Source organism: Solanum lycopersicum, chromosome 3 (assembly GCF_036512215.1).
Source record: "Solanum lycopersicum chromosome 3, SLM_r2.1".
NCBI classification, from domain to species: Eukaryota; Viridiplantae; Streptophyta; class Magnoliopsida; order Solanales; family Solanaceae; genus Solanum; species Solanum lycopersicum.
In genome coordinates, this window is record NC_090802.1 from 3922135 (window position 1) to 3947854 (window position 25720).

Consider the following 25720-nt stretch of genomic DNA (forward strand, 5'->3'; position numbering starts at 1 on the left):
ATACATAGTTAATTTGCCACTTTGGATTTTTATTTTGATAAGGATTTAATTTACATTTATGATCTTTCCCATAATCCCCTTTTCCCCTCTGGCCTCTACCTTACGTATCAAAAACAATTTATTTATTGTTTTAAAAAATACATTTTAACTACATTTGAATATGGGGCTATTTTCCAATTACAAACTCTAAAAATGACTAGTCGTAAACTTTTACCCTAAATTTATTTACCCGTGTTTCATATTTTTTGAATGTTATTTAAATTTATAGAAAATAGAATAAGTAGCTATATATATTTTACGAAGCAATTCATGTGAGGTACATTCAAACTGATTTGTTAATTTTATGTAGGTTGCATATTATGTAATGTATGATGTTTAGATTTATTTATGTCATAAAATATTATAACGTGAATGTCTATTACACCAGAAAGTTACTCACTCATTATCTCCACTACTTTCCTCATTACGAAGATGATCATAATCTCCATAATCTCCACCTTTATAACCATTATTCTTGTAACCTTTCATTTTCATAACCTCCCCATTATATTCATGTTAATGTTATGTTTATGACTAACCTTTTGCATACCTCTATATATGTTACAATAATGATGCCATATTTTTTTTTATAAATTACAATGATTTAACAACTTGGAATATTTAAATACATAAAAAAAAAAACAATTGACTCTTTAATCCATATGTGCCACGCATATTAGGACACTGAAAATACTATATATTATTTGAAAAATATGTAAAATGATATAAATCACAATAACTAACACGTCAAATATTTAAATATCACATAAAAATTTAAATGACTCTTCAAATCTCAATTGTACCATGTAAATTAAAACAAAAATGTAACATCTATTGGACCGTAATGTTACGAGTTCCTATGTCTAGTATTAGGTAGGGGCATACATGATCGGGTTAGTTTGAGTTTTTCAAATATCAAACCAAACCATTTATATAAAAAAAATTAAATTTATAAATCAAACTAATAAAATTTAGATTTTTTGGGTTATTCAACCTTGGGTTGATTCGGGTTTTTCAATTACCAAACCAAATCATTGTGTCAAATTCTTAAATTTATAAATCAAACCAAATAATAAACCTCGAATTTTTTTAGATTTTTGAATTTTTTGGTAAAATTTGCATACAAACACATAATTAATTTGTACTTCAAATATTTCTTTGGTCCAACCAAAATACAATTATCTAAGGTGTTTCTTAAAAAAAATAACATAAAATATGAGATGAGTATTGATGACACAAAAATATTTAATTAAATTGTAAACTCACACGGAAAATGATCATAATTTAAAGTACTAAATCATGCTAAAATAAGTTTAATAAGCATTAGTTACATTACAAATTGAAATTTTATGTATTTTTATTATCTAAACCATGTAAAACTAAAGAACAAATATTCAATATTATTGTCATTTTAGTGTTCAATCGATTTTCTTTTTACATTAATATTAATTTGATTTTGATTTAAATTTTATTATAATTATCAACATATATGAACTATAATCTTTATTGTACCATTTTGAATTCTAAGTTTTAAACTTGAAATAATATATTAAAAGATAAAACTATGAAATAGTATAAGAAATATTTTAATATTATATCAAAGTAAATATTTTTATGTATAACATAAATTTTAAAATAACATATATAATGTCGAGTTGGTTTGGTCTCGAATTTGTTTTTTTAGTTTAAACCAAACCCAAATATAGTCGGGGTTTTTTCCAGGTTAACTCGATTTGCGATTTGATTCGATTTTTCAGTTCAGTTTTGTACACCCCTAAACTAGGGGCAAGTCTACAACTTGGCAAAAAAAAGTAATTGCCTTAGGCCCCAAAACTCGAGGGACCTCATTTTTTAACAAAAATAATAGGTTATAAGTATTTTTATTGTAAAAAAAATATCAAATATTATTTGTAGAAAATAAAAACTTTTTATAAAAAAAAAGTAGAGAAATAATAGAAATTTGACAAATTATAAATTATGCCTCAAAAAAAATTAAATAATTAACTATAATAAATTTTATAAAAAAATATATTCAAATTTAAAACTTCTATTCAAATTTGATTTTACACCACCAATTTATTTGAGTCACCCCTGTCTAGTAATATGATCCTGTTAAAAGTGCCCATGTCTAGTACTACTAATATGATCCTATTACAAGTGCCCATGTCTAGTACTACTTATAGTCTAATAGGAAAATGTTTAAATAAGTTATCGAACTTTTAAGAAAGACTTATTTTTGTTATTAGTTAACAGTGGTTTTCATTATTTTTTAACAGTGGTTTTGCAAAATGATTTTTGACATGTGGTCAATTATAATTCGGTCACGTCATTAATTTTTTTAATAAAAAAAATTATAATTATAAAAAAATTGAATTAATTTTTTTATTAAATAAATTGATGACGAAGCTGAATTAATTGACCATGTCATCAATTTTTTAAATAAAAAAATCTAAATTCTGAATAAAATTTGATTTTTTGTAATTAAAAAAATTGATGATGTGGCCGAATTATAATTGGTCACGTGTCAAAAATGGTTTTGCAAAACCATCATTAAAAAATAATGGCATTAATGAGCCTTTTCTTTAACGATAATAACATAAATGAGCCAAACTTTTAACTGATGACATAAATGAGCCTTTTCTGAAAATTCAATGGCATATTTGAGTATTTTCCCTAGTCTAATATGAATCTATTACAAGTTAAAGATTTGCCTCTATAAATAGTTATTTAAAGTTGTTCTAAGCAAAAACAAAAGAGAAACAACATAAACTTGCAAGGCAATAGAGTTGATTATATAGTTAACAAGTTATCATAATGGCTTCATTATATAGCTTGAACACTTTAGCCATTGTTGCTTTTGCACTTGCTTTCTTGGTACAACTCACTTTAGGTAAGCCATTTTTAGTTTTAATAGATTTCAATTAATTTCATCGGTGTAATTTAATTTGTTATAACATGTTATGTATGCGTAATCCTATGCAGGGCATATTGCGTGCGAGAATTTGAATGAAGATTCTTGTGCCTTTGCAATATCAAGCACGGGTAAGCGTTGTGTTTTAGAGAAACATGTTCGTAGGAGTGGTGAAGAAGTATATATATGCCGAACATCAGAAATTGAGTCTGATAAACTCAAGGATTGGATTGAAACTGATGAATGTATTGAGGCGTGTGGCGTAGATAGAAATGCCCTTGGCATTTCTTCTGACGCTCTGCTTGAGTATCGTTTTACTAGAAAACTCTGTTCCTCTGCTTGCTACAACAACTGTCCTAACATTATTGATCTCTACTTCAATCTTGCTGCTGGTGAAGGTATTTTACTAAGTCAAATGATTTGATTATGTGATGATTGATGAATAATGGACATGTCTTTGATTGGGTATAGGTGTATATCTACCCAAGTTATGTGCAGAGCAAAAGGGAAAAGGACGTCGTGAAATGGCTGAGATCAGAAGCTCGGGATTTGTTGCACCAGCACCGGAATCAGAAGTCAAGCCCCTTAATTTCATGGTTGCTCCTGCAATGCCTCCATTCTAAATTCGATAAAGCTTATTACATTAGCTTAGTTACAAGTGGTAAAGTAAAATAAGTACTCTGGGTTTGGCCCAGTTGATAGCATATAGTTGTATCGTTCTGTGGTTTGTTAGTATTTCACAAGGCAGGTGGAGAAATGCTTCAGAGATCTACAAATGCATTCACTCTGCTGGGCCTATTTCAATCTTTTATTATAATGGAGTATAGATAATGTTTAATAGCAATGGGGGTACTTCATTGATTTTGTTTTCTTTCCGTAAAACTTAGATCTTGTTGCTTTAGAACTACTACTGAACGAGAGCGAATGAAGTGAATAAGTACAAAACGAACTAATAACTAGCAACGAGCTACCAAGGAATACTGTGTTGTGAAGTTATATCAAAATCCAAAATGAGTCCTTTTTAAAACTAAACATCATCCTTAATAAAAATGTTTGCTCAAGAATTACACCTTTGAATTGTGAACTATTCGTTGGTTGACCTCCCCACAACTTCTCACGGGAAAAAACACCTCTGAATTCCAAATGTTGGCATTGTACTTTTATCGAACAGGTAGAGTGCATTTCAGTCTTCAATTAAACCCTTCCATCTCCCAAACAATTGAGACATCGCTGAATCCTGCAAAATCCTCATATTCTCATTAGTTGAATAATTCAAAAAAAATATGAGAAGTTGAAATGGAAGTGAAGTAACTCACTTGTTTCCCTCACAAGTAGGACAAACACATGGATTTATAAATAGAGGATCATAAAGGGGTGACCATTTTATTGTACCATTTGCGTTGCAAAGCTTACATTTATAAAATCCTATACCTCTACAATACAAACAAAGCTTCCCAAACTTTGCCTGCCACATAAAATCAAAGAAGATGAAAAATCTGAAAATGGGTTTTTTTGAAAGGAAAAAAAAATAGATATTAAATTACGTCCCAATTGTTTACCTTATTGATTAAGGCTTTATGGCGAAGGACTGAAGTGGTGAGTGCAGAGATAGAGACAGCTCCACCAAGAAGAACAATGGAGCCTGTTGCTAACGTCCGCAGGAGTGGCGGAATCATTTCGCCACTTTGTTTTACCTTGTGATAAGTTGAACTTTTTTTTATCTTATAAATTTTTTGGATTTTTTTCTCAACTATTTCAGCTATGTTATTTTTCTATTGAATCATTGAACTGCCATAATTTATTTATTTTTAACATCGTTGGCTGATGCGGGACTAAATTTTATGAGGAATATTGATAGAAGGATACATATGTTGTTTCAAAATTCATTAATCCAATTGATAGTGAAAATATTCAAGAATAATCTTGTTTTACTTAAAGTCATTCGAACGCGTTTAAAAAACAAACGAGACTAACGCACACTTTGACTTCATTTCTTCGATCAAATTTATTACAATATAAACAGAATTGAAGACATTTACTATAGAAAAAGCCGATCGAAATTAGTCAACTGTATTTAAAAAGAACAAATTATAGGTGATTTAATGATTCAATAGGAAAATGACATAGTTAAAGTACATGAATGAATGAAAAAACCGAACAAATTTAGAGTTAATGAGTTTGACCTTTATCTTATCTTAATATACATGTGTGATTTTGACAAATTATAAATATTTGCACGTGAATATATTTTATCTATTAGTTCAACTTTATACGCATAACAAGACCAAGTTATAAATAAGAATAATATTCCTCTATGCTCTTGAGGTTTCACTTCCGTTCACTCTACTTCTAAAAATTCAAGAGGAGGTTGTTAAAACGATTCAAGTAACATATACGAACACATTGAGGGAATAAGACTCTTCTCAATTGCTTTTTCCATAATTTTTTCACTAATTCAGTTGAGCAGAAAAATACTGCAAATGGAGACAATGGCTCTGACATTGCAGCAAAACAATACAATAAGCATGAACTTCAGATCGCCGCATCATCACTCTGCAAAATCCACACACCCAAATTTCTCTTTTACAAATGAAAACACAAAAAAACAGAAACTTCATATGGAAAACCCAAAGAGTCGCCGCATCAGTCTGCAAAGATCAGGCCAAAACCAACTGGTTCAGAATCAGAAACTCCCACCCAAAACCAAACTCCAAGCTCTTGAAACTGTCATTAGGAACTTAGAAATGACTGTGAAAAATGGCACTGATATTTACGACCCACAAATATTTGCATCCCTTTTAGAAACATGCTTTCAATTGCAGGCTATTGATCATGGTGTCCGTGTTCATGAACTCATTCCCGAGAAGCTTTTACGTAAAAACGTGGGCATTTCATCGAAGCTGATTAGGCTTTACGCCTGCAGTGGACAAACTCAGAAGGCCCATCAACTGTTTGATAAAATGCCTAAGAGAAATACCTCAGCATTTCCTTGGAATTCGATTATATCGGGGTATGCTGAGAAGGGTTTGTTTGAAGATGCGTTAGCCATGTATTTTCAGATGGTGGAAGAGGGTGTAGAGCCTGATTGTTACACTTTCCCACGTGCATTGAAGGCTTGTGGAGGTGTTGGGTTGATTCATGTAGGAGAGGAAGTTCATCGCCATGTGATTCGTCGTGGGTTTGGAAGTAACGGGTTTATTCTAAATGCACTTGTTGATATGTATTCAAAATGTGGTGATATTGTTAAGGCTCAAAAGCTCTTTGATCAAATTGGGACAAAGGATTTGGTTTCTTGGAATTCAATGCTCATTGGATACATGAGGCATGAGCTTGTAACTAAGGCGTTAAACCTGTTTCGTCTTATGATACGTGATGGAATAGAACCTGACTCTGTTTCTATATCAGCATTACTTGTTGCCAGAATACCTTTCTCAATTGGGAAACAAATTCATGGATGGGTTCATCGTCGAGGGACTAATCAAGAGTTGTCCATTGTTAACTCATTGGTTGATTTCTATGCAGACCAAAAGAAGTTGAAGCAAGTGAGATGGTTGTTTGAAAATATGCATGAACGGGATGTAGTGTCATGGAATTCAGTCATTTCAGCTCATTCCAAGCATTGTGAAGCCCTGTTGTACTTTGAGAAGATGGTGAAATCTGGTGACCTACCGGACAGTGTCACATTCGTGTCTTTGTTGTCGGCATGTGCTCATTTAGGGAAACTAGAGGACGCGGAGAGGCTGTTTAGAGCTATGCAAGAGAGGTATGATATTAGTCCAAGGATGGAACATTATAGTTGTATGGTAAATCTATATGGGAGGTTAGGATTGATAGACAAAGCTTTTGATTTTGTAATGAAGAGAATGGAATTTGAAGCTGGACCAACAGTTTGGGGTGCATTGTTATATGCTTGCTACAGACATGGCAATGTTAAAATAGGAGAGTTAGCTGCGCAACATCTGTTCGAGTTGGAGCCAGATAATGACCACAATTTTGAGCTTTTGATGAAGATTTATAGAAATGCTGGTCTAACAGAGAATGTACAGAGAATAAAGCTAATGATGATAGAACGGGGATTGGATTCTCCGATACCATATGAAAGACATTGAAGCTTCTTAAAACTGACATTTTATCAATGACTTTGCGGATACACAATAATCCCTACTGTATGTATTTCTTTACATTTATACCACATTCTTTGGTTTTCTTAATAATTTGTCTTCTTCAATGTGCTTATTTTCTTAAATTTAGTCTATGAGAAGTAAGCCAAAAGTTTTACCATAATTAGACCCCAGTCATCCACAAGAGTTAACAAAGAGATTTAAATCTTGTTAAGGAATTTCATATATTGATAGAACAGCAGAGCAGCTATGTATTTACAAGATTCATGGAATACTCTTTCCTGAAAATATAAATGCTACAGTTTTGCACACCTTATATAATTTTCGTCGGGTATTTTGGAATGACTAACTCGATAAGGAACTGTTAAAAAGACTTGAATCGAAATTTCTGTTTCAATAGATGTAAGTAGATTCAGGTGAGACCTGTTTAACCATAAGAACTCGTCTTCTTCGACCAATCCAAGTTGTCTTCCATGGAGCATCACCTGAAACTACTATATAACCTGCATTTGTATACAATTGTCGAGCACCAAAATCATCCTCATAAGCCCTTAGGACTAAATATTCAAATCTCCAAAATCTTGCAAGAACATCACAGGCCTTAAGCAAAGCAGTTGCAACTTTCCGCCTCCTACAGTTGATCAACATTTTTAATGTGTCAAATCAATTACCATTTGACAGTAAAAGGCAGACTTAACTCATCTGTTTATCATTTATGTTTGCAAGTAAACGAAATGACAAATAATGTTCTATGAAAGAACTTCATTTCCTGAATCATGTTTCTTTGACAATTTTTATTAGCTGAACTACTGAAGATAATGAAACATAAATAAGAAGTATGTTGCGCCATGTCAAAGAAAGCATCAATTTTACTTAAATGGACTGGCATTGAATCTTGGACCTGAAGTTGTTCAATACAGCGATCCCAGAAATATAGATATATTCTGTTGCTCCCGGAAGAAACTGAAGAACATCAGTATCTCTATACACCATGGCATCAACGACTCCTACAAGATCTTGTTCTACCTCAGGAGTGTCACTTGAGGCCTCCGCAACTAAACATACATACCTGTTTAGTCAAGTATTTCAGAAAGTTAGAACTGAATGACTATTTTCATTTTTAGTACAAAAGAACGAACATTGATCTAGTTGGAGTAGCACAACTATAGGTTAGTTGTCTATTCGAGATCTCATAAAAAACATCGAATTAGTTTCAGCTTCATTAGAAATGAAGGAAGCCATCATAACTCAAATATACTCCATTAGCAATAATCTAATTTCAGAATCACTGAATCACCACAGCAGAGAATGAAGTTATGTTAGCTTACAAATATTATACAATCCCAATGCACTTACATTATCTTGTTTGGAACTGAAGCATAGTTTAATACACTTCGATATTCTTAACAGTAAGGTTCAACCTCATTCCCAAGTTTCGATTTTTACCTGTCTGGTGGAGAATTCTTCAGTCTGTAAAGTAATCCTGAAAGTACTTCAGCCTACATAATCATAATTCTCACTTTATTATGTTGATAAAAATAACACTAGTACATGAATAATAACAGATAGAACAGTGCTGGTGGAATTATAGAAAGATCATCAACAACAACAACAAACCCAATATAGTTCTGAATGTGGGTCTGAGAAGGGTAGCGTGTATGTAAATCTTACTACTAGAAAGGTTGTTTCCAACAGACACTCCAATCATAACAGCTAACACAAGAGGGGGCAACAACCCATAACAAACTAATGCGATAACTAAAGCACAATGAATAACAAAGGTCCTAAGATAAGCCAGCTACGAGACGAATGCTACTAGAATTGATACAAAATAAGAGTTGGGAAACATTTACAATGCACCAATCTATCCTGCAAAGAAAACGAGACAACACTCAACTACCTAACCCCATATATACAAAGTAATGTAGAAAATAGAGTTCAAAAACAGTGAAGAACCTGAAAGAATTGAAAGAATAAATCATTGAAGATAAGAAGAGGTTCATAAAAGGCTTGAGCTTGAACAGCAGCAACATTCCTCATTTCTTGTTCAGTCTCAATCATTCTTCTCACTTTCCATCCATTTTCATTCACAAAACATCCCACTTCACAGTCACCTCTTTGTTTTCCCTCAGAATTGATCAGCCCTACTTCTAATCCCCTCCAGGTTGTTGATGAAACTGGAAATGAGCTGCTGCAACATTGTGGCATCTGCAATCTTTTTCTCCAATTACGAATTCCTTTGCTTTTGTCTTTGTATTTGTTAATTGAAATACCTCTGCATTTCCAAGAGACATCTTCCTTCAATCTTGTTTGAAAATGCGGTTGCCATTGACATTGTGCCATTTTGTTTTTTCACCTTCGCTCACTGATATCTCATCACTGTCAAAAGAGAAACCAGAAAGAAAAACCTTTTTTTTTTGGGGTTAATTGTGATTTTTTGTGGTTGATTCATAAATGAGAATTTTTATTTATTTATTTTTCAATGGAGAACGAATTATATGGACATTATAATAATTATAAAAATAATATTGCGAAAATCCACAAGTACAATGCCTGAAATGTAAGAGACACACTTATACTATACTAAAGTTCTATTACCCTGAACTTAATTTATAAATAATTTTCAACTCCTTTTCGGCCACGTAGGCACTATCTTGTGGACCTATCGTGAGTTGATATTTTTAAAAATTATGTAAAGAGATAGAAAATTATTTAAAAAATAAGTTCAGAGGTAACAGAATATTAGTATAATATAAGTATTGTTTTGAAGTTTTAAACATAGATTGAGAGGTATTTACGCATTTTACCAAATAATACTTGGGGGATTTGGGGAAGACACATACTTCATATAGAGAAATTGTTTTTTCTTTAAAAAAAAAAATAGAATCGATTATATTTTTATTTGATAGATGATAGATAAATTGGATTAAAAATGATTCGACTATATTATTAATCAACCAAATAAACTGAAACATTTTATTTGACAAAAAAGATTCACTTTTATAAATCTAAAAAAATATATATTATTTTAATCAATTTATACTCGACCATAAAAGATAATGTCCAGGTAATTTTTGTGGCTATAGATCCATCAGTGGATTCTGCTCATAAATTATTATGACAAAATACAATTAACATTTTTGAATGGTTGAAATTCATGTACACTTGGATAATAAATAGCCTAACACGTGTCCTCTGTTTGGTGCTTGTTGAGTTCCATCAAGGAACCATTGGTCCATAGATTTTGGAAGTACGTTAAGGCATTTTGGTACTTAGTTATAAAAATTATCTAGTTTTTGAGATTTTGAAAATGTTTTGGGCCAAAACATATTGTTGATCACCTTTTAATAAGTTTACTAAAAAAGATTTAAGAATGAGAACATTCGAGATAAAATAAAGTTCATTATTTAAGTCATTTGTTGTCGATTTTTATAGATAAAAAAATTTTATTTACGAAGAAAGCTTTGTATCTTGGAGCAGAGTATTTAGTCATGACCTAGCTGGAGGATTCAATATCATTAGCATAAGGCAACAATATGCAAATTATTATGGGACCTAACCAGGGAAAAAGATAAATTAATGAGTGCTTTAAACTCTGCTCTCTGAAGATATATATAAATGCTTTGGGTTTTAGTATTACTTTAGCCTTTAGGTTCACAACGTCAAAATAAGAGAACTAAGAACGGCGACGGCTAGGGTTTGCAACGACGACATCAAGGGTTGGGTAATGCTAGGGTTGTGAATTGTGAGTAATTGGTATACTTTTACTACATTAAGTATAATTCTTATGAGTAACTTGTACTTTTACTACACTAAGCATAATTCTTGTATTCTATGAGTAATTTGATTTCTCTCTTTTTTATTCCGCATCAAATTGTTAGACAAGTCATATATTTATTTTGTAAAAAAAATTATTGGTTAAACCAAAAATCGAATCGTTAAAGATTAAAAATCAGTAACAAATATCTTATAAGTTTAATTATTGGTTTAACATATTTAAAAATTGAAAATCAATAAATCGAATCAATAATACCTAAAATCAAACCGAACCTACCGATACACACCTCTAACTGAAAAATATAACCTTATATAGGAGGATATGAAGATAACAGATAAAAAGAGCTTTTGGCATTTGTTATCATCTGAACTTTATTGCTTTACTATTTATTGACATGTTCATCCATTACTAATTTAATTAGCGTTTCGAAAATAATTTCTCTATTTCAAGAGAAAAACAATAATTAAAATTAAATACAATATACTCTGGCCTCCGTAAACTCCGGTTAGTGGGATTTCATGGACACATGGCTATTGTTATATGTCAAACTTTTATATTTTAGAAAGGAAAAACCTATTTTCAAACAAATGATGTTGGACACGTCTTCAAAGTACGTAACATCACATTTCAACTTTCTATTTTTACTTTTATTCAAAGCACATATTTAACACCTGTTCAACCTAATTACCTAACTAAAAGCATAAATTATAAGTCTTAATCATATTATGGAGACATAATTTACATATTATAATGAGGGATTTGTTGCACGCAATGGAGTTACTCACTCTCATTTTCCTCCACAAATTAAGGTCTAAATACACCAAAATTACCATTTATTCAATTATAATAAATTATTATTTATATACAAAATTATTTTTTAAATACAAATAAAAAGTTTGAATAAAGTTATCCAATTCTAACTTCAACGAAAAATCTGGGATTAGAATTGACAGACTTTAATTTTTAATTTTAGTGCATTCCAACTAAGATTTTTGAAGTGCGGAGTTAAAAGGGTAAAAAAAATTGTCAAAAATTCCAAAAGGACATATTAAATTTTTTTTACCAAAACGGCAAAATCGCTCACGAAGTAGCGGTGTTGGCCGTTTAAAAAAGCAAAATCGCTGCAATAGCAGCGATTTCTTAAATTTACTTTTTTTAAAAAAATTAAACAAGTTGCTCCAAATGGAGCAATTTTCAAAATAAAAAAATATAATTTTTTTAATAAGCCGCTGCACTTACATTAACAAAAATTTATTTATTTTTTTAAAAAAAAATCAAATCGCTGCCTTGGCAGTGATTTTGAATAATTTTTTTAAAAAAATCATTGGCAGCGATTTTTTTTTTTTGTAAAATCAAATCATTGTAAAAGATAGCAATTTGCACTTAATTTTTATTTTTTTGAAAATTTAATTAAAGCGCTGCAAAAAAAATTAGCCGATTAAATTAAGTTTTCAAAAAAAAAAGTAAATCGCTGAAATTTTTAAAAAAATAATAAAAAAATTTAATTAAACATGGCTGCCTTGGCAGCGATTTTGCCAAGATTTGATTTTAATTTTTTTTTAAATAAAGCAAAAAAAAAAGTTCAATGTAAGTCGCTGTAAAAAAATTATATTTTTTTAATTTTGAAAATCGCTCCAGTTGGAGAGACTTGTTTCAATTTTTCTTTTTTCTTAAAGAAAGAAAATCTAAGAAATCGTTGCTACAACAACGATTTTGCCATTTTGATTTTTAAAAAAATTGATATGCCCTTTTGGTATTTTTAACAATTTTTTTTTTTTACCTTTTTAGCTCCGGACTCATATATTTTGTGTTTGAGTTGAAAAAAATACTAAATTTGCATTTTGAATTTTCATGTGCGGACCTTAATTAAATGAATACGCAAATAAAAGTATTTCATTAATTTGACGACAATTTATTTTCAAAAGCTTAATATTTTCTAATAATTTGATTAGTTTTTCATAATATAAAAGCAGAATTGACATGGAATAGCACTTGATATCTAATCGATCTATAATTATTAGAGGAAAAATTATTCAGTGAACCTAAAACATTTAAAGTGTACATAAAACTTATAACAAATTGACATTTGAACCATTAATTAGATTAATTTGGAAACGTAGCGATAATTAAAACAGACAGGACACCGCTGCACCATCAACTAATATTATAGCCACACGCAAAGCTATATGATCATTGCCATAAATATTTTATTTTTAAAAAAAATAAAATATCAACGCAAAATTATTCATGAAAATATGATAAGTTTAAATTTGAGTATATATTAAATAAATGACCCACATATTTATTAACTAATACATTTTAAAGTTGAATTGATTTTTGTTACGAGTGAAGCGTTGAAAACACATATAAATTATTTTGTTTTAGGTAGTGTTTCATACCTGAACTATTGATAGAGTAAGTTAGCAACTTGAACTATCACTAATAGTTTGTGAAACACACCTTGACTTATATTTGATGGTGTATATACTACATTCTTTCCTTTATTTAAAAATTAGTGTAATTAGCCGTGGTTCGCGCGGTTTTGAAAAGGATTAAAATAACATTACATATTAATATCAATAATTACTTTAATAAAAAGAATTTTTTGTTAATCACATAATTTTATAGAAGAGAAACTATAAAAAATATTTAGATTAAATATGAAATTCATTAAGAAATCAATGTTGGGTATGTAGCAAGAATTGATGGAAAATAGAGGGAAAGAGAGGAATTTGAAAAGTTTAGAACTTGAAAGGTTGGGAACTTGAAAAGTCATCTAATGCTTTATTGAAAAAGGCAATAGTCCCTCATCGGTAATGGAAATGAAAATAGGAGAGTTTAAATAAATAAACACTCCTATTAATTGTTAAAAGGGTTGGAAAGAGGGACCCCTCGCGCCGTCGTCGTCGCTCGCTCGCTTCGGCTTCGGCAAATGATCGAGAGATATTTTTTTGGACAAAATTTATTTTAATTATTTATTAATTAATTTAAATTGCCAAAAATTATTTTCAATATAACAGAATTTAACCGAAATGTTTTCAACTTTTTAGTTAACCCGACCCGACTCGGATCCGCGCGAGTGACCCGTTTTAAATTCCGTTATATTCAAAATTTCCTGCCATGACTGTTCTGAAAGGTTGCAACTTTCAGGAACAGTCAATACCATTTGAAAGTTTGCAACCTTTCATTAATGGTTGTGTCAATTCTTGCCTATAAATACCATTCAGTCTTCAGAATATTTCCTAACGAATTTTCTGATCTTCCTTCTTCTTAAAAACACATATATTTCTTCGTGTACTTTCCTGCTGTGGATTGATTCGCTGACAGTAGAGTTTTTGGTATCTATACTCTACTGATTAAGATCATTTTACCCTGGGAGGTTATATTCCAAATCAAACCTCGGATTAGAGGGGAATAATTTTCTTAAGGGGACACTGTGAATTCAGTGGACTTGATATTCTTCCTGAATTTTTCAAAAGAGTATTCCAGATTCTGGTAATTTTTACATATTAAATTATTTTTTACAAATAAATTTCTGTTCATCTTATTTACTGGTTCTAAAAATCTCAGTTACTTCGTGTTTCTGAATGATTTATTACAACCAATAATTTCTGTTTTTCTTAACACAGTTTGGCAACAATCAATATATGTGAACTTCAAAAAGTTAAATATTAAAAATAAATTTTATAGAGAAAAAGGAAAGATAATAAAAATTGGTAATATTAGAACTACTTAAATGGAAACTTGTGGTCTTTTTTTTTATTTGAGATTTTCTTAGTATAATTTATATATATTTATGTAAACTTGAAATCTAATCGTTCTTTTATGCTTATTTGTAATTTTTTAAATTATACTCTGAGTATAATTTTTCGGCAATGTATAACTTGGACTGCTATTAATAGTTAGTATTCATGACTAGATAGTTAGCTCCAACACTATTATAAATCATTATCTACAATTACTATTACTTGTCCTCGTCATGACTCAATCATCACATGTTTTAATTATTTTTATTGTACAATATTAGATTAATTTAATACTTGTATTAATAACTTTTTAATAATTAAATTTTAAATAAAGAAAAGTTTAACAATCTTAATTAGTTAAATTTCATACTTATTGTTGTTGTTGTTGTTATTATTATTATTATTATTATTATTATTGTCATTATACTTAGGTTTAGATATCTAATTATTTTTGGGACAACTTATATTGGGAAAAAAATGTAAAATTTAAAAATAACATAAAAGAGAACAAAAGAGAGAATTAACTATGGAAAAAAAAAAGATTCAAGAAAATGACACATACAAAAAATTCCTATTTCTTTTAATTTTGTTTGTCTTAAACATAAAATATTAAAAAGTATATTTCACATTTTAAATAAATATTACATTTAGTATAATAAATTTCTAAGAATAAAAAGTCAAAGTAATAAAGAGGATTAATATTTGTACATTATTAAACTAATAAAGAACATTAATTATAGAAAATGAAAAAACAAACAAATTAGAGTTATTGAGGCAAATATTTTATTATAAGTAAATAGAAAGGTAGCAAACCAACTAAAATTTTAAAAATTATATATTAATCGCTTGATGTTATCATTTCATCTTATATGCAAGAGTCAAGAAAAATAATATCAAATACATTACTAGTCATAAAATAAATCTTAAAGATAACAAAACAAAATAATTTATCTAAAAGAAATAAAAATATGATGACATATTAGTCTTACTTTCTAATCAAAACTAATATATGAAATAATATATTTGAAAAAATATTTCACCTCAAAGCTTACAAATATTGTAACATTTCTTCCACTAATTTCCTACTCAAAGATGATAACACACAATTTTAATGTGTTTTTATAGTGTTAATGTAACCTTTCACATTAAATAATTAGAAGTTAAGAATATGAAAGGTTTGAGGGTTATGAATATTATTAATACTAATTTAAGAATAGAATTTATATAATTAAAGAGGTATAAGTTTATAAGAAAAAATAATTGAAAAAAAATGTCAAGTAAAAGAAAAAAAATAAAAAAAATGAATTGAGGTCATAGAGAGGTGCCACGTTTACATTCGACATCATCGTGTAAAAATTTTAAAAATTTATCATTAGGTTGTAGTTAAAGTTAAAAAGGTTAAAAATTGCTATATGTAAATTAATTTATTCTTCATTACATTCGACATCATCGTGTAAAAATTTTAAAAATTTATCATTAGGTTGTAGTTAAAGTTAAAAAGGTTAAAAATTGCTATATGTAAATTAATTTATTCTTCATTACATTCGACATCTTCTTCTCCACCTTTTCAGTTGGGGTATCATATTTAATATTATTTTTATATCTCTACCAAACGATTCATAAATGTCCGATGCAGTTATATGTGAGTCGTAGGTTTATGTAATTCTAATTTAGTCCATCATTAAGTTAGAGTTACATGTGAGTGTCTATACATAAGAACTCATACTTTATGAGGTGTTTTTTTTTTTTATATCTATTCAACCTTAAAAGATTAGTATTAATTTAATTTTAGTTAACCTTCAACAATTGTTATCAAACTTATAATTATTCTTAATACAACAACGCAATCAAAAGGAAATAAATTCCTATGAAGCCAAAAGATAATTTTAATGACTATGAAGGGAACCGTGTTTCTAGGATTGTGACAACTACAAACCGAGAGGGGCAATGTTAAATTAGGAAAAACTATTTTTAATTAAATAAAAACTATTTGCTAATTTTCTTTATAGTTTGAAACAATTACATATTATTTGATTAATTAATAATTTTATATCAGATTTTAAGTCAAATACATCTAGATATATTCATTTTTTGCATCTGATACTCTGAAAGAGGCAGTGCGAGAAGAAAATACGCGAGCGAGATTCCCAGATACATGTGAATCACAATAGATATATGTATCTGGGATAGGAAAGCAAGAGAGGGATCAGTGGGGGATTGGAGAGCGACATAAGAGAGAAATGAGCTTGGGAGAGAAACAAATACACGCAAATCCACTTAATACAATGTATTCATGTCCGAATGTATCTAAATGCAGTAGATACATGTATTCAAAGTTCAAATTTTAATTAATTGATAAAAATCTTAATATTACAAACTAAGATGAATTTAAGTAATTAGATCTTAAACTAGCGAAAAAAGTCAAGCCAAGAAATTAATAGGAGTATTAAGTATAAGATAGGAAGTTCAAATTTTTCTTGCTTTAAGAAAGTTCAAAAGAAGTATATATAAATAACATATCTGAAATATTTAAGTACAGAAAGATAAATGTTAAATAGGATTCAAATTAAATAATTGTATACGTTACCCATAACAAATACAATCGGCAGGTTTAAATTTAAGCAAAGTCGAAAAGATTATTACTGACTTTCTTTTTATTTATCTGAATAGAATTATCCAATTTTATTTGATTCGATCCTCACCGTTTGGCGAAGAGGTAAATGGCCCTTGAGATTGGTTGAAGTCATTTTAAGGTTGATAGGGTTTGAATATACAGCTTGGATGCTTATCCTACAATTGTTCATCTAAAATTTTAGGTGAAAGTGGCCAAGTTTGAATTTGGTCTTCACAAAAGAGCCATTTTTTCCTTACACCTTCTAGTAATTTTCTTCCCATCCCCTTTAATTTGCATGTTCCCTTTGGTCCAAATTGCTTCACAACTCCCATCCTATACGTGACCCCACTCTTGTCTAAGGCAACTATCGAACTTCGATCCGTGACGAAATTAAAATTTTCATTAACGAGATTCAAGATCTGAAAATTAAATACACAAATTAATTGAAGGGAGTTTGACATATACTATATATACATAAAAAGTTATTTGAATCATAATATAATTTTTCATCGAAGGAGACTCGGATGAACGCGTGACCATAAGGGGACTCTACTCCTGCCATGAGCAAATGATTTTCTTACAATCACTTACAAATTAAATATTTAAAAAAGGATATATTATTTTTTTGAATTTTTATATATAAATGATATAAAACTAAAAACAAATTTATAAAAAGAGTATAAAACTAAATCTTTCATTTTAGTTCGAATCCATATCTGTAATAATTGACCATTGTTTGGAGTATTCTATGGAGGAAGAATAAGTCTAACCGAGTACTTAATATTGTTAAGTTTGACTAATAAAATTTGTTAAATGACTATGAGCAGCATGGGAGATTTAAATAGGTATATATCGATTCCCCAAACGTGCATCTTTTAATATTCAATATTACTCTCAAATAAATTTTGATGCTTGTGCTAAGTGGATCACTAAATAAAGAGATTACGTTTAATTATATAATTTATATTTGTATCTATAATAAAAACAATTTTATATTTGTAACATTTTTATTCAATAAGTGGGAGTAGAACATTTTGGAGTCATCCTTTACCATTTCAAAATTAAAATTGCTACGCATCAGATGCTAAGCACTGGACGTGAGGTGGGGTGTTAAAGAACGACAATATCGGTGATTTAATGAGATGAGTGGACTCCTTATAAGGTTTGGACAATCCGCCTCCCTTTGAGCTAGCTTTTGGGGTATGAGTTAAACCTGAGACCTAATTTCACACATACCTCGTTGAAACTCTAAACGACTTAATTTTTTTATGTTTTTTTTATATTTTCATAAAAGGCAGTGGATAGACACAAGCATAGTAATTGAGTCATCTTGTCATAAAAAACTTTTTGAAAAATCAAGAGTGAGAACAAATAATAGCTAGGTTAGACGTAATATAAAGAGGAGAAAGAGTATATTTTTAGTAGGTCGAATCAAATGGGATGGACATTAAACAATTTAAATGTATATTATCATTTTTATAATTTCTGCTTTAAATAAACGTTGCATGCCATCAAATTCTAATGAAAAAAAAATCAAATTTAATAGGTTGGTGATTTTGTAGGTAATTAAAATATTTATAGTTGAGTTATTTTTAATTACCTACAAAATCAACAACCTATTTAATTTGATTTATTAATTAGAATTTAGAAAAATCAAAAGGAATTTAGCTTATGGGGTTGGTCCAATCCAATCCATTATAGTGGTATAGGATCTTTCAAGCTCATTTAAAGTTAGAGCTTATAAGCCGGCGGTCCATATAAACCCTTGCCTTAGGGGCTTGAATGGGATCAGGTTAGGGTAGGCCTATGGGCCAATTTTTTTTATTTAAGGGCAACTTACAATAACCTCACTAGTATATAATCTAATTACTTAAATACATGCTATGTTAGAATATTCTGAATTTTACCATATTTTGATATGTCCAAATACATGTATATTGGAATATATAGACTCAAATCAGGTTAATTTATTCAAGATATACACTATCCAAGTAGGTTCACATGTATTTTAGGATACATAGACGAATCTCGCACCCTCGCCTCCATTCTATCTTGTTTGTCACTCTTTTATCTCGCCAGCGTTTCTAGTATGCGATATACATGTTATTTAGACTAGATTTTTTTCTAGTATTATTGAAACAACACTTTTTCTTATCATATTTGATTTGAAAATCTTTTTGATTTCTTTAATATTAAAAAATTGTTAGTTTGAGAAGAAAAAAAATGGACTAGCACACCCCAACCCTCGACTCTTATAGGGTTGGACTGAGTTGAACATTCTCAGGTCCTACCAAATGAAGGACCGACCAACCCTAGCCCTTCAAATTTCTTGAACCGGGAGATTTGAACCCTTCGGAGCTGGATCAATCCTTTTTGACAACTCTAGTATAAATTAAGCATACAATCATTCAAATAATGAACCAATCATATTGTACACTTCTAATTGAAAAGCCAAAAAAAAAAAAAAAAGCAAGATGATGGGTATGCCCCTCTACTTAAAAAGTAAAAAAAGTCAACACGTGCATTGTTTTCTCAATTTAACACATCATATATTTCTCTATTTTTTTTCTTTGATATTAATTATTTTCTTCATCTCCTTTTGAGCTTTAATTTATCAACCTTTGGTAAATTGAAACTCGATGAGAATAAAAGCAAGCAGTGAATTGAACAAAAACAAATATTAATTTACACAACTCAAATGAAAAATTTAAGCTAAAAATCAATGGAAAAAAATGAAAATTTTTTGAAAATTGAAACAGTCTATAAAGATCGAAGGCTGATAGTTTTACTTTTTTTTCAATTTCTTGATAAGAGCTGAGAATATTTTATTTTCTAATAAGAACTGAAAATTCTTTTGAGAGCCCAAAAGTTTTTATCTTTTTTTCCATGAGAGCTATGTGGAAGAAGGCATGGACTCCTTACGTAATATATAAATGTATCATTTAATTTAACTTTATTTTATATTTATGTCTTTTAATTTTTTATGTTCACAAGTAGACACTTAAACGTTTATAAAATTAAATAAATAGATAATTTGAGTTCTATTTGACATACTACACAAAGGATGCCACGTCGAATCTATATATTTATTTGTTCAACTTTATACAAATTTAAGTGTCTACTTGTGTACACCCTAAATTGAACGATTAATTATGAAATAAGGTCAAGTTAATTGCCACGTTTATATATTATGTCTTTACCTACCTAAAATAGGCATTATACATAAACATAACCTTTGGTTTCATCATGCAACTACGTCCTCCAACTTTAAGTGTGCACTAGTAGATACTTAAACTTGTATAAAATTGAACAAGTAAACAAACATGTCTTACATGTCGGCAGATGTGTTTGTATTCAGAATTTTAAGATGAGGGTGCACTATTATAAAAAAGGTTGATCTATAATATAAATTTGATATGTTCGACATTTAGGTTTTTTACTCCTGACAATTGCTAATATATATATGTATATGAAATAATTAAATTCAAAATTTCTATCAATTACCACTTAGAGAAGTGTTATCTTATTTTTGAATGAAAAATAAAACAAGATAAATATGAAATTTAAATTTATACCTTGCGGAGAGTGGTGCACCCAATCATAATCACATTATATGATACTCCGAGTATAGATTCACACATATATATTTCAATATTTTTAAAAAAAATATAACACCACTATAGATGCTCAAGAGAGAGGACCATGAATTTACGTAATCCCGATAACCACCCCTTAGGTACGCCTCTCCATGAGTAGAACGCCCTAAAATATATCAAAATATGGATACATCACAATCATACGATTCAATGGAGTCCGAAACTAAAAGGGCAATAACTTTTTTTTCAAAAATTTCGAAGGGTAACTCAATTAATTGTGATACTAAAAAAGGACAATTTTTTTTAACGCAATTTAAATTAGGTTTGTTAACACAACACGATTTAAATAAAGTATTTCTAAAAATGGATTTAATTTAAACTGTTTTAAAAATAAATAATCCTTTTGATATCATAATTAATTGAATAATCCTTTTAAAATTTTTGAAAAAGCTATTGCCTTTCGATCCCGATCCGATCCGATCCTATTCAATGTATTCCCTTATTTTATATTTTTTTTAAAGCGATTTGATGTCCTTCCCCACATAACTCCAAACAATCAAGCGAAGCAATTTGGTAATATTATGATGGGAGCAAAAAGATACATCATTTTACTAGATAACTTCCATGTATGACCACGTAATAATAATAGATTAGAGGATTGAGGAGTGTGCCAATTCTCCCCCATAAAATGGCAAATCCATTAACATATGGCGTGCCACCTCCCTTAGTCTCACCTACACCCAACATAAAGGTTTTTCTAATTTTAATTTCACATCAAAAAAATTTCTAATTTTGATATATTAATTTTACTAATAAATTTGGAAATAATACACAAGTGCCCCTCGACCTATGCTCGAAATCTCAACAACACACTTATACTATACTAAGATTTTATTATTCCTGAACTTATTTTATTAATAATTTTATATCTTTTTTGACCTACGTAACACTATCATATGGCCCAATACTAGTTGACTCTTTTTTTTTTTTTAAAGCTAGTGCAAAAAGAACTTCACGCCTCCCTTCTATATAATAACTTACCAACCACTTACCTTCTCCATCACCATTTCAATCTCTTTCATTTATTTTCATTTACAATTCAGTATCAATATTCGTTTGCTTTTCGTGGTTATTGATTTTGCTAATGGAGAGTATGACGCTCACTGGATTATTGAAACATGTTGCTGAGAAATTCCCTTCTCGCCGTGCGATTTCCACTTCCGGCAAGTTTGATATTACTCATGCACGCCTTCAACAACTTGTTGAACGTGCTGCTTCTCACCTTGTATCTGCCGGTGTTAAGCATGGCGATGTTATCGCTCTCACTTTCCCAAACACAATCGAGGTTTGATTTCCTTTTCTTTTTGTTTTTCATATTCATACAGAGTTCGACAGAACTATAGTCCACAATTTGATCACATTGCAGAAATTTTATGGAAAACAGGGTTTGTTCTTACGTTAACTGGGAAAATAAAAGGGGGTTTTACGTTACCTTTGTGATATAATCACGGTTTGATTTTTTTTTTTTCAAATTGGATGAAGATTTCTAACCTAATTTGTGTTTTGAATTTTTTGAATTTTACAGTTCGTGATCATGTTTTTAGCTGTAATTCGAGTTAGAGCCACGGCGGCGCCACTGAATTCAGCGTATATGGCAGAAGAATTTGAGTTTTATTTATCTGATTCAGAATCGAAACTCTTAATAACTGCAAAAGAAGGAAATGAAGCGGCTCAAGCCGCCGCCTCCAAACTGAAAATCCCACATATGACTGTAGCTCTGCCGGAAGCCGAATCTGATATTGTTTACTCCCCGGCTCCTCCTGAATCGAACGTTGAATCGGCGGCCGAAATCGTTAACGACCCATCGGATATTGGACTTTTCCTTCATACATCAGGCACCACGAGCCGGCCAAAAGGCGTTCCTCTTTCTCAGCTTAATTTGGTATCTTCAGTGAACAATATCAAATCTGTGTACAAACTCTGTGACTCCGATTCGACGGTTATTGTGTTGCCGTTGTTTCACGTTCACGGGTTAATGGCCGGGTTACTGAGTTCACTAGGAGCCGGAGCATCCGTGACACTTCCATCTGCCGGGAGATTTTCCGGTACAACTTTTTGGTCAGACATGAAAAAATACAACGCAACATGGTATACAGCTGTGCCTACAATTCACCAAATTCTGTTGGATCGTCACCTCAACAAACCCGAATCTGATTACCCAAAGCTCCGGTTCATTCGGAGCTGTAGTGCAGCACTGGCTCCATCAGTGATGGCCCGGTTAGAAGAAGCATTTGGGGCTCCTGTTTTGGAGGCATATGCAATGACAGAGGCAACTCATTTGATGGCTTCCAACCCATTACCTGAGGATGGACCTCATATTCCCGGGTCGGTAGGGAAACCCGTGGGTCAAGAGATGGCGATATTGAATGAAAATGGTGTTGTACAAGGGCCTAATGCTAAGGGGGAAGTTTGTATTCGGGGTCCAAATGTGACGAAAGGGTACAAGAACAATCCAGAGGCTAATAAATCAGCTTTCCAGTTTGGTTGGTTTCATACCGGAGACGTGGGTTATTTGGACTCTGATGGATACTTGCATTTGGTTGGCAGAATCAAGGAGTTGATCAACCGTGGAGGTAACGAACTCTTTTTTTATTCCTCATGAAATGCATGATAACAATCACATGAAAGTAAGTCTACGGAAACAAAAAATTTGGTCTAAGTAACAATCTTTACATGGATTTAAGCTACATATACCAACGATATATAGAGTCCATTTGGGTTAGCTGATTAAAAGTATTTGACAAGCATCGAAGTGCTGAAGAAAACTATTAGGTGTTGAAACCATACATTAGGCGTGAGTTTTGGCTTATAAGCACTTCGTAAGCATTTTTTGGTGTTCACCAACCTCACAAATATAGCAGAAAATGTTTGTAAACTTGTTTTACCAATTTATAAACTTAGCCAGACGCAGCCTCATATTACTTTTAGAGTATACTTTGTCAATCAGATTACATTTTAGGCTTGTTATGAAAAGAAGTTCCAATAAACCTTTGGAATTTTTTTCATGGTGTACAAAACTCTTTTAATTCTACTAATTGGTGGTAGTTAATGACGGAGACGTGTTTTTCTTGGGTATCTTGTTGTATGGACAGTAAAATATATGCCATTTTATAATCTTTATTTATTGTGAAGCCAAGTTTGTGGTCCCAATATGCATAGCTGAATAAAACTTGGCTTGACATTCCGTATGTGATGTAGCTTACTAGAATTTTCTGTCCATTGCTTTGGGAGTAAGGGTGGCCCAAGCCACAAATTAGGTTCATGATTCTGACTCCTATTTTATTTTTATAAAGCCTTACCTAGATCATTCCTTTGTCAATGGTCTTAAAAATGTCTTAACAAAGAAGAATCAAGGCATCCTATGATGTGACAACTCGAAAAACAAGTTTATAAGATGGTGAAAAGCAAACTCTGTGTGGGGGCTTTTTTAATAGTATTGTTGATGAAATTTACATCTTTATACTCTGATATTGATCAACATGTCATAATCAATAGTCGAAAATACTAGTAGATTCCTGAGTTGAAGTAACTCGTCTAATCAATATATTAGTATATGGAGCAGCGTTAATGGACTATTACTGGTTAGTTGTTATTGACAATCATTTTCCCATCTTATAATTACAGGAGAGAAAATATCACCTATTGAAGTGGATGCAGTCCTAGCTTCTCATCCGGAAATTGCTCAGGCTGTTGCTTTTGGAGTTCCTGATGACAAGTATGGTGAAGAGGTAAGATTATAAAAACTCCAATTTTGTGGAATTGGCCCACTTAATTCCATTAACGAGAAGTGGAAATCCACATTTGTTTGTTTCAATCCCATTTGATTACACGTAAATAATGATTTGGACATGTATGGATTCATCTGATAGACGTCTAATGTATCTCATTCCATGTGAGCCCTATTTTCTATTTTTGTGCGGTTGTTCAGAGAGCGTGACAATAATTAAATTTCATTTCCCAACCACATAATCCATCCCTATCCCTTTCAAATGCTTCTATTTACTAATGTGAAGACAGTTTAGATGGTTTACGTTTTAATATCCTTTCTATTGTTTCGAAAGACATTAATAGCAATGGGACACTCAGAATTTAAGTGTTGTACATTTTGTGGTAAAAGAGTCTGTTGAAATGTATATTTAACTCAATTTATGTTTTTAGCACATATATATGGATGTAGATGGATGAACATCTACAGCCATAGTTGGATCCACTACTGATTTATAGCGATGTTTATGGATTGTTGCCAGCCTTGTTTCGTGTTATTCTCATTGTATGGCTGACTTAACCAAACATTTTCATGTTCGACAGATAAATTGTGCAATTATTCCAAGAGAAGGGTCAAACATTGATGAAGCAGAGGTTATGAGATTTTGCAAGAAGAACCTGGCAGCCTTTAAGGTCCCAAAGAAGGTATTCATGACTGATTCTCTTCCAAAGACTGCATCAGGGAAAATTCAACGACGACTTGTTGCAGAGCACTTCCTTGCTCAGATTTCAACTGCCAAAGTCCCTAAATTTGGAGCGTAGAAAAAGTGTCGGCTATCTACGGTTCGTTCTCCTATTAACAACAATAAAATGAATGTGTTTTTCGATATTTACTTACGTACATACTACTTGGTCAAGAAATCGGGACACGAGAATATATCAGTGCCTCTAGATTTTCAGTAATGGCGCAAGTGTATTCTCCTCTGATCTTATCAGTATATTGTTTGGCTAGATATCTTGTATTTCTCTTTTTAGTAATGCAAAGGTTCTTTTATTTGTAACGATGCCTTTATCTCTATCATAACAAAACATAATGCAGTCTCCAGACTTTGTATAAGTGATATTTCATATTCACACACATTCAGATAAT

General features: G+C 30.8%; 4 protein-coding genes across 4 annotated transcripts; 3 read left to right on the top strand and 1 right to left on the bottom strand.

Moving 5' to 3' along the window:
• Positions 1-2773: 2773 nt before the first annotated feature.
• LOC101252153 (uncharacterized) lies at positions 2774-3811 on the top strand. The gene is made up of 3 exons (XM_004234350.5): positions 2774-2929; positions 3022-3348; positions 3422-3811. The coding sequence occupies exons 1-3, from the start codon at positions 2854-2856 to the stop codon at positions 3571-3573; spliced, it is 555 nt and encodes a 184-aa protein (XP_004234398.1). The 5' UTR covers positions 2774-2853; the 3' UTR covers positions 3574-3811.
• A 652-nt stretch (positions 3812-4463) lies between these two features.
• On the top strand, positions 4464-7161 carry LOC101243676 (pentatricopeptide repeat-containing protein). The gene has a single exon (XM_004234404.5). The coding sequence runs from the start codon at positions 5431-5433 to the stop codon at positions 7057-7059; it is 1629 nt and encodes a 542-aa protein (XP_004234452.2). The 5' UTR covers positions 4464-5430; the 3' UTR covers positions 7060-7161.
• A 109-nt stretch (positions 7162-7270) lies between these two features.
• On the bottom strand, positions 7271-9552 carry LOC101251856 (GCN5-related N-acetyltransferase 10, chloroplastic). The gene is made up of 4 exons (XM_004234349.5): positions 9028-9552; positions 8518-8570; positions 7973-8140; positions 7271-7702 (listed from the first exon to the last, which is right to left on the bottom strand). The coding sequence occupies exons 1-4, from the start codon at positions 9412-9414 to the stop codon at positions 7465-7467; spliced, it is 846 nt and encodes a 281-aa protein (XP_004234397.1). The 5' UTR covers positions 9415-9552; the 3' UTR covers positions 7271-7464.
• Positions 9553-21537: 11985 nt separating this feature from the next.
• On the top strand, positions 21538-25631 carry LOC101251259 (oxalate--CoA ligase). The gene is made up of 4 exons (XM_004234347.5): positions 21538-22150; positions 22391-23438; positions 24490-24593; positions 25174-25631. The coding sequence occupies exons 1-4, from the start codon at positions 21950-21952 to the stop codon at positions 25390-25392; spliced, it is 1572 nt and encodes a 523-aa protein (XP_004234395.1). The 5' UTR covers positions 21538-21949; the 3' UTR covers positions 25393-25631.
• The last annotated feature ends 89 nt before the right edge of the window (positions 25632-25720 follow it).